At 42.0% G+C, this 12,589-nt stretch overlaps 1 protein-coding gene across 1 annotated transcript in view; it reads right to left on the bottom strand.

The window, feature by feature from the left end:
- RREB1 (ras responsive element binding protein 1) overlaps positions 1–9,376 on the bottom strand; it is a 66,768-nt gene extending 57,392 nt beyond the window's left edge. Inside the window, exons 1-4 of the mRNA XM_009885414.1 lie at positions 9,265–9,376; positions 7,797–7,999; positions 3,266–3,355; positions 1,746–1,909 (exon numbers count right to left, since the gene is read on the bottom strand). Coding sequence (XP_009883716.1) covers positions 1,746–1,909; positions 3,266–3,355; positions 7,797–7,910 — 368 coding nt within the window. The 5' untranslated portion in view covers positions 7,911–7,999; positions 9,265–9,376. The remainder of the gene's footprint in view (positions 1–1,745; positions 1,910–3,265; positions 3,356–7,796; positions 8,000–9,264) is intronic.
- Positions 9,377–12,589: the final 3,213 nt, after the last annotated feature.

Raw genomic sequence — 12,589 nt, 5'->3', positions numbered from 1 at the left:
AGAGAACAATTTAAAACCAACCTTCTCATCAGAAGGTTCTGATCTGTACTTACTTCTTTTGGGCAAGTCACTGAGCCTGGCAATTCTGACAAACTTGCTACTAAAGCATGGTAAGAGTTGCTATATGAGGAAACCTGCATAAGCAAAGGTGACTACAGCAACATCTGATAGGCCCAGAGTCAAGTCTAGGGGGAAGTCTCCCTTTCCTGCTTCTGGGAGAGGACAAGGAGATGCCCAGTAAGCAAAAGGACAAATAAACCACACCAGCAGTCCTTCAGCATGCAGCCTGGGCTGAGGACCCGGACACAAGTGTCCGACCACCCCAGAGTCCCAGCACTGGAATTCATCCTTGGATGCTGACTGGCATCAGCTGCAACTCGGCAGCTGCCCTGCCTTCCTCCCAGCAGACAGAGTAATGACCCAGTCTGGCAAACATGTGGCTCGAAACACCTCTGGTCAGATGAGTCAGACGTGTGATTTATTCAATGCCCAAGGCCAGTATCTCCTCTGAAGTCTTTGTGTCTTTCCCTTCTCAATTTATGTCTCTCTCTTCAACTCTCCCCAATTCCAATCAAACACAGGTTAAACAAACATGGAATTACAGAACTGCATTCGTTCCGGCTTCTCCTCTGTTTTCACATAACTGTTTAACCTGGACAATATGATATAGAAAAGGTAAAGCTGCAAGCAGCGATTGCTTCCTTTGTGCAGCGTTATGTTATCTTTCCTGTTGTCACCGAAATCACTCCTTTCATTCCACCTATAGCACACTGCTTGGAAAATGACTGGTAATAATCAAGGAAACAAGATTTCTTCCCTCCCACACAGAATCAGCCTGTAACCATCACTCTTGTCATTTTGCTTATAAGCTATAGTCTTTTCCCCCACCTGTCTTGCAGTTTCTTTGTAGGTTGTGAACTCTTTGATATGGGGACTAAAGCTATGTGGGAATTCACGAAGTCTTAATCAGCTCTGAGGTGTTCCACCCATGCAAATAAATGAATACTGAATCGGGGCATGAGAGAGGGGAAGGAACATTCATGTGATTTAACATTTTGTTTCCCCATTTGACAACTGTACATATTGCTACATCCCTACGGAGGAACCTACATGAAATACGTTTGGCAACTTGGGTTACAGGGAATTTCCCAGATCTACAGTGCATTAAGTTGCCTACAGTACAAGCAAGTACTGATGTATGTATTTAAAAATAAGATCAATTATTCCAAAGAGGCATCTTCACGATGGCACTTGGATACCTAACTATGTAACATACAACACCACCACAGCTGTTCCAATACAACCACTTGCATCCACGACTCTGAAGCTACAAAATTAGAAGCTCCTATACAGCTTGGCTATATATTTTTGTCCTCTGAGAAAAATCCATCCCATTTGTCAAAGTAATAATTATTAATAATAAAATTAATACATAAATAACAACAAAACCAACAATAATAACAACAATAATAAAAAAGCAGTACTTCTGGATATTCGTAACAACTCTTGATAATATGCGAAGAGAGCTAGAAGACCCTTCTCAATTCTGACTTCCACCCACAACTTAAGAGCATCCTACTAGTTATAGTCCGTATATGTGTCATGCCATACTTGTATATCACAGACAGTCCACATTTTCCGCCCAAGTAAGTGTCTTTAGTCAGCTTGCAAGTCCTTCCAAGGAAACAAAACAGCCCCCTATCCTGTAATCCTTTCCAGACTCTTGGGTCACGATCAGCACTCACCTGTGCATGTTTCCATTGGTGGTGAAGGACTGTCCACATACTGAACATTTATAAGGCCTTTCACCTGAGTGCACCAGCATGTGGCGATCAAGGGAGCTCGCTGAGCTCAGAGACTTTCCACAGATGCTGCAGGAATGGTCTGTCCCTCCAGTGTCAGTGTTATGCTAGAGAAAGCAATGATTTTTTTTCATTGAATGACCCTTCTGAAGTGCCAGTAAAATATCAGCAAGAACTATAAACATCTTAAAAGCAGTTTTAAAGAGCCACTCAGCACAACACCTTGTATTAAGGTGTGCCCCCATAATATATCTCTCCTCCTTAGCCCTCCCCCCTCAACTCCACCCCCACCCTCATTTTTAACTCCTCAATGCACCAGCACAAGTAGCTGTTTCATACAGCCTGCAACACCCGCCACAGGCAGCATTTCTGCTGGGTGTGCAGCAGAAAGGGATAGAAAGGGATCCAGCAACAACCCATCAAAGGGTACCTTGAGATACTTTAAGCTGTGCAGTGCTGTGGGGTTGGGTGAGTGGTAAGGAGGAAAACAGAAAAAGGATGTAATTATGAACTCCATGGCAGAAGAAAGATACTTAAAACCAAATATTCTTTAAAGACATTAATTTCAAACTGACTGCGTAGTAAGAAAACAGAAGTAAACTGCTTCTGATTGCACATGCAGACTTCTATGGCCATAAGAATGCCTAACAGAGCCAAATTATGGCCATTAGCTACTATGCTGTATGTACCACTCTTTCTTACTTGAATTCAGAGACTTGAAAATTCCTTCACATACCAACAAAAAAAAATATCCCAAAACGGGAGAATAAAAAAAAAGTAACAGTTACAGTACAGGGAAAACTGAAGTAATAAGTATCTAGTGGACTCACAGTGGTGAACCACAACCTTAGCATCCAAAGCAGAACCTTCTGACATAACAAAGACCAAACCTCCTTACAAAGTATGCATATATTTCAAGAGGAGCAAGAAGAGGCCTGTAGCTGACAAAAAAATGCATCATCCATTAAAAAAGTGTATTTTTAATTCTGCCTCCCAAAATTACTATACCCTGTGAAGGACTGAGAGGCTCTTCTACACTGAGAGGATTTTAGAAATGTGTCTTCCTGCTTCTTAATTTGCATGACCAGTAAAGGGATCTGTACTCAAACAGGATAAGAAAACAGGACTTCCTCGTGATGGAAGTGGTTTTCTGGATCCTTGGGATACCTTAAGCTATGCAGAACAGGACATACATCCTTGTTAGAGCCACTGTGGGGGGCGGGGGGAGAGTGTTGGGGAAGGAAGGGAGGAAAATTACCCACCTCAGGGTTGAGTTTGTGGGTTGTTTTTTTTTTTTAAAGAAAATACAAGTGGAAGGCTAAAATAAAAGCAAAACAGTTGAATAAAGTTATAATGAAGCATTTCTGGTTTGCACATGGAAATGTTTTTCACTACTGCAAAACACACTCTGGCAAACCAGACACACTTAAAAGTAAGAAATCAAGAGCTGGTACTCTGAGTACCTGACGAATATGCATAGTTAGTTGGTGCTGTGTAGTGCAAATCTTTTCACACAGAGGACAGGTATAGGAAGACTTCTCTTCTTTTGTTTCCTGTGAACAAAACAAAACAAAAAAATTAGAAGGAATACTGATATAAAAGAACTTGAAAGCTGTTACTGCTGAGGATGGAAAAACTATAATCCATCCTAAGCACAAAAGGCCACTGCTAACAGAACAACTTGCATGTATACATTTATCATCCTGATAGATTCCTCAGGGAAGTTTCAGAAACTTCTGAATTTATAAATAGGGGCCATTTCAACTACTGCAGAAGTACAGCAGCTGTTTTAACAGCACACAGATACTCGGCAGTAGCAGTTTAGGACAGGAAGTGAAGGCAATTATTGCGACCAGCTCAAACTGCCAGAAAGAATTTAGGTGAGCAGAAAGTAATTACTGGAACACAGCCAGAACATGTGGGCAAATGCCACTAATCTTCCCAAAAGATCTTTAATAAGCAAGAGTCGTCGGGACTTCAGATTTTCCACCCCATCTCTATGGCAAGGCAGTAGCTTGGTGCCCCTTTCTAGGGGGCTGCACGTTCTGCTCCGTGGCTGACTCAGAAGAGCAGCGTTTACTGAATCACCAACACCATTTCCCTTAGCATCCTGTGTTTCTCCTGGAAGCATCCCATCCAGACACACCGGCCATGCCCAACCCTTCTGAAGCCTGCAAGATCGGATGAGATCATAGTGAGAAAGAGTTGACAATGCAGGAGTGTACGTGACTCAAAAAGAACACATTATGAGCCCGGTTATTCTCCACCCAGGTGAGAATCAGGAGTAACCATGGTCAAGCCATGAGTACAAACAATGAAGCTGACCGGAGAGCTCAGCCTGATTTAAGTATGCCCTTGAGACACTGAGCAAAGCCGCCACTCTTTCAGTCAAGGATGAAATGGCACTCTCACAGGAACTAAAGGCGTTTGCCTGAATTGTCCACAAGGATGGCTACTGCATGACATAAAGGGTATTTTCACACCACCTCACCAAGAAGCCCAGGTGCAGCTTCTGCACCAATGTCTGTATATTAAAAGGAAAACCATCTGCAACTGAAAATTAAACCACGTTTTTCTGCAGGATGATGCAAATCTTCACCAGCTAGATATACCCACCGCCTGTTAGCCACACTTCTGGTCACAAGAGAGTACAAAAAACATCTCTGCATGACCAATGGGAAAGTATAATATTTATGCCAAAAGGACATGTTCTACTGAACCTCTATGCTGGCTATTTTAAGTATCATTAGTAAAATCATGAAAATAAGCAAAAAAAAAACCCCTCCCTCAGGAGCTCTTTAGTCTGGAGGGAGTTGATGACTATGAGTGTATCTGTGAATTTCCTCTCTCCACACAGCTCTTCTCCCCCATTGCTGTCCCAAAAGTCATCAACTTGGAAGCAACCCTTTCCAGATCGTCAGACACGAGCATTTGTGTAGGACACTGAGAATGACTAACCCAAGCCTCTGTGACAAATTCTCTGGCCTGTTAGGAGGAAAGGTGCTGACATAGTGTTAGAGAAAAGCTTTTTTTAAGTCTCAGTAAAGGAATATGCCCTCCTACATGATTTAGATAACCATTCTGGAGAGTCCCCTATTAAACACCGCTTTCAAAAATAAGGCCATGATAATTTTCGATCAACTTCAGCAACCTGTGGATTGGATGAAGAGCTACTTTCCCATTTTGCCTGAAGTAAACAAAACTTGGGACCTCAGTTCTAAAAGTATCAGGACTGCAAGGATTAGGTTCTCCCACTCCTGCCTACTGTTTCTCTTGTACATCTTTTTCTAACTGTATTTCAGGGCTCTGTATCCTAAAGCTAATCACTGTAGGCCACGCACACGGGCCAAGACCTAACATACTGTTACTCACAAAACATTAGAAAGCAAGCAAGAAAGGCTTTGCCTTTATGAAGTCTGAACACCCCAAGAAAATTAAAATGTATTATCCCAGTGCGCCCCCCCCAAACATACAGTTCACATACACACATTTCATCCTAGTTATACAACTTTAATTTTACTGTATGCAAGCTGTCTATGGAGTAATGTTCAGATCCAATTATACTGCAACCCTGTTAAAGTTGGCTCAGGACAGAGAACAAACACACTGTGCCATGAGGAAAATCCCTGCAGCTGTGCTGACAGTTTAGATGGTGTTTAATCCCCAGGGTACTTCTGTGAAATTATCAACCTACTACTTTTTTTTGCGCCCCCCCCCAAAATGAGTGCTGCAGCTCTACATGATGCATTTGATTGTTTCAAAGCCTGCTTTCTAGTCTGCCTGCTCTTTGAATCAGCAAATTAACAGAAGATAGAGTAATTGCTGGTTCACCTTGAAGCAAAGATCAGAAACACACTATAGCTAAGCCAGAGCTGATTAGTATTGAATCTGGGGTTTATTATTAACTAAAACCCAAACTTTCTCCAGTGGTCACACAGGGTACACGCTGCATACCGTAACACAGCTCAAGCAAATCCAGGGTAGCTTCAACAGGAATGCTGTTGACTGACCCAATCCAGACCAAAAAACATCAGCATCCCTACTGTAAAAGCACCCCACTCACAAATTTAAAACATAGCACTCAGCTAGCCTGCTAGAGCCGGGTTGGTGAAAACACACTTCCTGAACTGCAAGATAAAATTAGCAGCTAATTTGTTAGCCACTCTCCCTTTAGTAAGCCAACCTGGCACAATTTCTCTGCATTCAACTGATGGCAAATGCTTCTGGAGTTCTGCATTAGGTTTATTTGTTTTCCTCCAGCTCAAGAAACACCTTTGTCACACTTTATTTTCTCCAAGAGCAAAGTAAACGAGAAGTTAAAATGGATGCTGCTTGATGTGAGAACATGCTTATTAGACTATGAGTAGACTAGAGCCAAGATAAAGTCAGCATTATGAAGAGAACCATAGACTTTGGGACAAAGGTTCACGGTAAAATGTTTTGCTGCCAACTCATGGGAAACAGCAGTCAGACCCAGAAAACTAGCTAACTGTTGTTATCCTTGAAATTATAATAAGGGGCACATTCTGACCAGAATCTGAGATCTGTGTGCTGCTACACACTGAAACAATTCAGTACTTTCATTCTGCTATGCTGAAAGTGGAAATTTGCTGTATTAGAGGTTGCTAACCAGATTGATACCCACTTAATATTTCACATCTCACTTCTACTTTCTCAGTAATGTAGCCATTTGCCTCTCTGGCGATAACGATCTTTCAGCTTAAAAACAAATAGGCTATTTACTATGTTTTCAATGTATTTGTTTATTTTTACGCTGTAAGAATCGCTGTAAGAATCCCTCTTAATCCTGTCACATTTACTCTCAAGCTTCCTTTGATTCGATGCCCATCGAAATATCAGGTGGAATAAAGGTCACTAACGCTAATAAACTTCCCTGAAGCCAAACCACATGGTGTACCGGCGGACAGCTGTGTAATAGCACTGCCACTGAGACTAGTCTGAACTCCAGCGCCTTACTTCACATGATGAAATCAAGGAAACAGGTCAGCCCCTAAGTGGGAATACTGCAAACAAACCTTAAAGCCAGGTGCTAGACAATACGATCTCACAAACACTGTTGCCAGTATACTGTCCAGACCCTTCATTTAAGAATGTTCATTTACAGTTAATGGCTTTTAACTCCTTTCAAGAAAAAAAATCCAAGACAAGTCATAAGTCTGTCAACTAGGCAGCTACTCAGCAAGCTATTAATAAACCACTATAGGAACATCACATGAGTCATGCCTCTCAACCTTTCTGGTCCCTGTTACATCTTGATTCATTTACAAATTCTCCGTGCTTCACTACAAGCTCTAAGTCAAACAGACACAGGGATTTGGGGTATTTCTTGCTGTTCTGCAGACATTTGCCCAGCAGGAGAAAAACATGCATAGAAATATTCACAGCTTTAACTGATACAACTCTCTCCTTTCACTTGTTGACATCAATATTGCTGTCAGCTGGTGCCATCAACTGGTAAATGGAAAAAAACTGATAAAAGCTATATATATTTGGTCTGCAAGATTTGTACAAAGCATTATGCAATAGCTCTCTATAGTTTTATTAAAAATGAAGTAAAGGCACCTTACACTATACACGTGTGAACTGAGCGTTCTGATGGATGCTTTGTTCTAGCACCACCTTTAACCTTAAATCACTCGGATCTTCCCCAGGGACAGCTGCACACCTCATGAGGGGTCCCACATGATGTCTGAGCCAAGCCCCCTGTCACACCGCTCTGCTCCTCTCTGAGCTACTTCTTTTTTCCTAGTTTCATGAAATGAAAAGCAAGTGGACCCCTTTATTTCCCAGTTTTCTAAAGTTATGTTCTGGAGAGCCACCAGAAAACATAAGCAGAGGAGCAATGGCCCTGGCAAGAAATACCCACTGAGGAAAAAAAAAAGCCAAACAATCAAAGAAACATACTTATGTCTTATCGCTTCCCACACAGCTGCTTGTCTCCCGTTCACCCTCCCTGCGTTTGGGTTTACACACCTGGTTCCTCCTGCCAATCCGATTTGGTGCAGGAGACTTTGAGGGGGATTTGATAGTTTGAGAGTTCCCGCCATTTTCAGCAATCTTCCCCACATTCATCACTGCTGACATCATGGCATCAATGGAGGACAAGTCTGCTCCGTCCAAACTGTTTGGTGAACTTGGTGATACTTTGTAGCTGTTTAAGCTTTCCGGCTGCTTCTCTGGAATTGAAAACAAAACCACACATCCCATAATACTTGGAGTTCTTGTAACAGGAAAAGTTTCTCATATTGTAATGCATAGGACAAGGTGTACGCTTCTTCTCATAGGACAGGCATGTTCATCTTTGTTTTCAACCTTAATTCTGTATGGGGCTTATAGAGCGCTTTACCTTAAACTCTCTTGCTGTAAAATGGTATTATTCATGGTACCTTGTGATCACCATGACCTAGTAGAAGAGTACTGATGAATGCACGCTCTGGCAAGCACAATCATTCAAGCAAGCACGTGTTTTGAGCAGAACTGCACAATCAAAGCATTAGTAACACAGTGTAGGGTACTGGGTTCTCTTTCTAGCATATCTTAAGCCAGTTCTGTATATGGAATAAGCTAAATTAGAAAAAATCTAACCAAACCACAATCCTAGGTCCCCCCAAATGCCCCTTTACTGCCACAGCTGGCATCTATGTAGATTTTTTTTTCTTTTTTGTCTACCAAGCAATATTAGTCCATGGAGCGTATGTGTTACATCCATGACTAGTGCCACAGCTATAGCTGTTCAGATTCAGACTTCTCCATCACACTCTGTATGTAGCAGGGATGCTCCTGTCTCAGATACCAAACTCCAAACACACCTAAAATCTCACCTATAGTTTCTCAACATACAGACATGTCAAACGCACAGGTAAGGCCTTCCACCTTCCTCTTTACAAGTTTGAAAAAGAAAATGCTTTCAAATTAAACACTCCTTTCCCCCAAAAGAAGTCTCCCAAACAAACAGGAACACCCTGCAAGTCTTTTGCTCTGTCACCTCCGGTAGAAAGCACAGAATCTTGACATGTGTTGGGAGAAAGTCACTGTAACACAAGAGGATGTGAGGGTGAACAAGGAGGAACATGTTTCTCTGTGAACATTTGATCTCTGCATAATACAGTCTTTGGAAGATAGGTTTGAGCATTATAAACAGGTGGTTTTTTTAGGCGAAGTAATGTGGTGCCAAGTTCCTGGGAGCCAAGAAAATCTTAGTTTGGAAGCCTGCAGTGGTAGTTGAGTATTTATGTGGCCATGCTTCTGCTCAACCTATTTCATACTTTTCAGACAGATAAAGGTTAGGGATGGGGAAAGAAATGAATGCACCAGTGCTTCTGCTCAATGTATCTTACACTCTTCACACAGATAAGGGGTATGGATGGGTCAGAAATGTTTCTACAAGCCTTAATCAATGCCCTAATTTACAGAGTCACACAGAGCTAGTCAAACCAGTTACCTTCATTTTTATCCCCTGATTGACTGTGGCTTTCTTCTTGGTTGCTGATCTCCTCGCTTAGTGTAGTATGTATAGTAGCGTCTGGCTCTTCAGCCTCTTCTTCAGCAGCACCCTCTAGCACTACGTGAGGGAGAAGGGAAAAAAAGAAAGGGAGTAAGTTTATCTGGAAGCCATTTTAGCAAAATAAGACTACAGCCCTTTAGTTTGAGGGTTCCCCTGACTGATACATAGGTCTGATGACAAAAGCATGTAAGCAGTGCCAGCACAGCCAAGCGCCCACCGCCACAAGTGGCTGAGCACTGGGCTGGGAGATGATGCTGCCTCTGCCAGTGGCGAGACCTGGGCAAACGAAGAGAGGAAGTCTTTACCAGCTTGGTCCCCAGTATTCAGCCAGCAAAACAGAGGAGGGGGAGAAGGAGAGAGAAAGCTAGCATATCGCTGACAGTCGTGACATTTGGTTGAGAAGCTGGAAGAACATTCTACAGCTAGAGTATTTAAGTGATTCAATTTCATATGCACGCTCCTCCCCCCTTCTCTTCTTGGAGGATTAACATTTACTCCAATACATGAATTCACAGTGACCTTTTTCTTCCTTCTAGCAGTGGTAAAATGACTACTGAGGTTTCTGGGACCATTTGGCACACTCCTCACACCCACTGCCCAAGGTTTCCACAGGAGTTGAAGACATAAGCAACCATCATACGTGCCGACAGAATTTATCCACACCCCTTTCTGAAACCACAAACTTATCACACTATCATTGGGGTTTCAGGAGGGATGCCTGTTCTGGCTAAAGAATGACAGGGCAGTTAAACATCATTTTTAGAGGTGACGGGGAATGATGGACGCATGAGAGAGGAGTCCTCTGCCTGCAGTACCCATGGCGATAGCCTCTGGAAAAGGTTATTTGTAATACGGAAAACTACTGATACATTTTTAATGGAGAAATACACCTTTCTAACCTTACAAGCAAAATTGGAAACGAACACACTGTGGACATTTCATCATCTCAGATTTACAAACTGCACCCACCAAACTTAATACAGGTTTTCCTTTTTTTCAGAAAGCAGAGACCATGAGCCTCAAACCGTGGTTAACTCAACAGGGTTTCTTCCTTTTAAAAAAACCATATTCTCAAGGATGACATGCAAATCAGTCACGTAACACATCTTCAAATGCTGTTTGAACAGCGTTTGCAAACAATAAATGACTACGTTATCCCAACTACTGACATTTTAGAGCACCCAAGAAAAGGCAGACAAAGAGAACAGGCTCGGCTCTTGTCAAGCAGTTCCTCATTTCACGCAATGCCAGACAAAGCAGCAGACTCAAGCTTCCTACGTTTGACTGCCGACCCTCTTAGGAGCGGCACACACATGATTTGACATAGCGAGTCAGCGCAGTCTAGAGACAGAACCTAGGACCCGACTAAGCCCAGTGTCTAAGTCTCTGGATAACATCAACTTCTTAGTAAAAACTGTTTTCAATTTGCATCTTCAAAAAACAGACAAAAAGACTATTTTTATGCTACCCTGAACAACTCAAGGGAATTATTCCTTAGTAATTTTTGTACTTTTCTGCTAAGAAAACACTAGTGGTCCCTGTGACACAGGGATTTCTTGATCCAAGATGAGGCCAAGCACCCATCCTTCTGTATTTTCTCCAGTAATTAGGGAGCTGTTTATTTGTTTGTCTTTATTTTGTTTGTCCTTAACTGTTGTAACTTTGCTGTTATTTTGTTTGGTTTTAAAAAAGTTCCATCTCAGTCATGAGCAACACAGTAATTTCTTTTTTCTTTTTTTCCCTTCTCCATCTTTCTTTAACCACTTATGTGGTAGTTGACTTAATTTTGAATAAGAACCAGAGTTATTTTTGTGACTGACCTAAATCTTTTAAGTTGCTTGCTGTATCTGCTTAGTACCACCAAAAATAAGAACCAGTTTAAATTATTTGGAGGGATTTCTGTTAAAACAATGCAAATAAGTGCTTTAGTCCTTAAAACCCCCCAACCATACAAAACAACTCTTCCTTCCAAAGTAGACCTATTCATTCCTCTTTCAGTCAATACCTAGGACGTTAACTTCACCACTGATTCATTCGGGAAAAAGTCAATCTGTTGTGCAACTGTGAAGACTCCTGTGTTGGTTAAGGTAACTTTAAGATAGCTGAGGAGCTTCCCAGAGAACTAGAGTCAGAATTCCTAGTGCTGCTTTTAGCAACAGTGAAAATGAGAAATGTTCATCACAAAGAGAAGAGGCAGGCATACATGCAAACATGAACAAACCTACCTCCTGGTTTAGAAATGCCCGCTAGCTTGCTCTCTGTTCTTTCAGGAGGAAAACTACGTATTGTGCTATTACAGCCTTTCATAATTTCTATGAACCAACAGTAATTTTATTTCTGAATCTAAATATCTTCCTGCTAACGCAAAGATGTATAGTCACCAATATTGTTTTTAAAACTGTTTTCTGTATGTTAAAAATTTCCTATTTTGAAAGCAGTCAAAAGATCACAACTTAATTTCTGCACAAATAGGTATTATTGTTGCACACTTTTATTTACATATGTATTTTCCACTTTCTTGCATGCAGCAAAAATGCATCACTGAAACAAAGACAACTGCAGGAGCAGCACACACCAGTTTCAGAAGCATAACTTTCTATTTGCAATAGGATATAGAAACAATAAGAATACTGGGCCAAATCACTCCTTCCTGTGGGAAAACCCGTGGCAGAATGCCTCTAGGCAGGAACATACTGAGAGATTTCTCTTGCAGCTTTTTTTTTTTTAATTTTTATTTTTCTTTAAATAAATGCATCACTGAGGATGGGGATGCGGGGTTTTTCTCCACAGCACCTATGAAATTCAGGCAGCAACCAGCATGGATGCCCTATGCCATGCTGCCTTCAGGACTGCGAGCCTCAGATCACACCAAATGCCCCTGCTTGGAGGTCGTGCTGATGGAGTCTTCTTCCTCCCTCTCCCCAAAAGAAAACAAAGACCTCCAGGAAAGAGGGCAAACAGGAAATAAGCTGGCAAACAGTGCAGCCTCAGGTTGCATTCAACATTGGACCAAAGCCTCTAGGAAACAGGGAAGTGGTCACAAGCATTCAAGTCATCTTCTGCTTTGAAGAAACCCCCCAGTGTCACAGTCATCCTCTGTGAAAAGGAGGAAAAGCAGAGAGCAAGCGACAGAGCTAACACAACACATGGCAGGGGGAGTGGGGGGTGAACGAAACAAAACAACGTGTTAGCCCTCTTTGCACAGCGACACCAAGAGACCTGTCTCTTCTGCAGGAATGTGTCCCCTCCACTTGATGATGCT

The sequence above is a fragment of the Charadrius vociferus genome, unplaced genomic scaffold (genome assembly GCF_000708025.1).
Source record: "Charadrius vociferus isolate BGI_N301 unplaced genomic scaffold, ASM70802v2 scaffold375, whole genome shotgun sequence".
In the NCBI taxonomy this organism is placed as follows: Eukaryota; Metazoa; Chordata; class Aves; order Charadriiformes; family Charadriidae; genus Charadrius; species Charadrius vociferus.
Note: the sequence above shows the minus strand (reverse complement) of the source record. Positions and strands in the feature narration are given on the sequence as shown.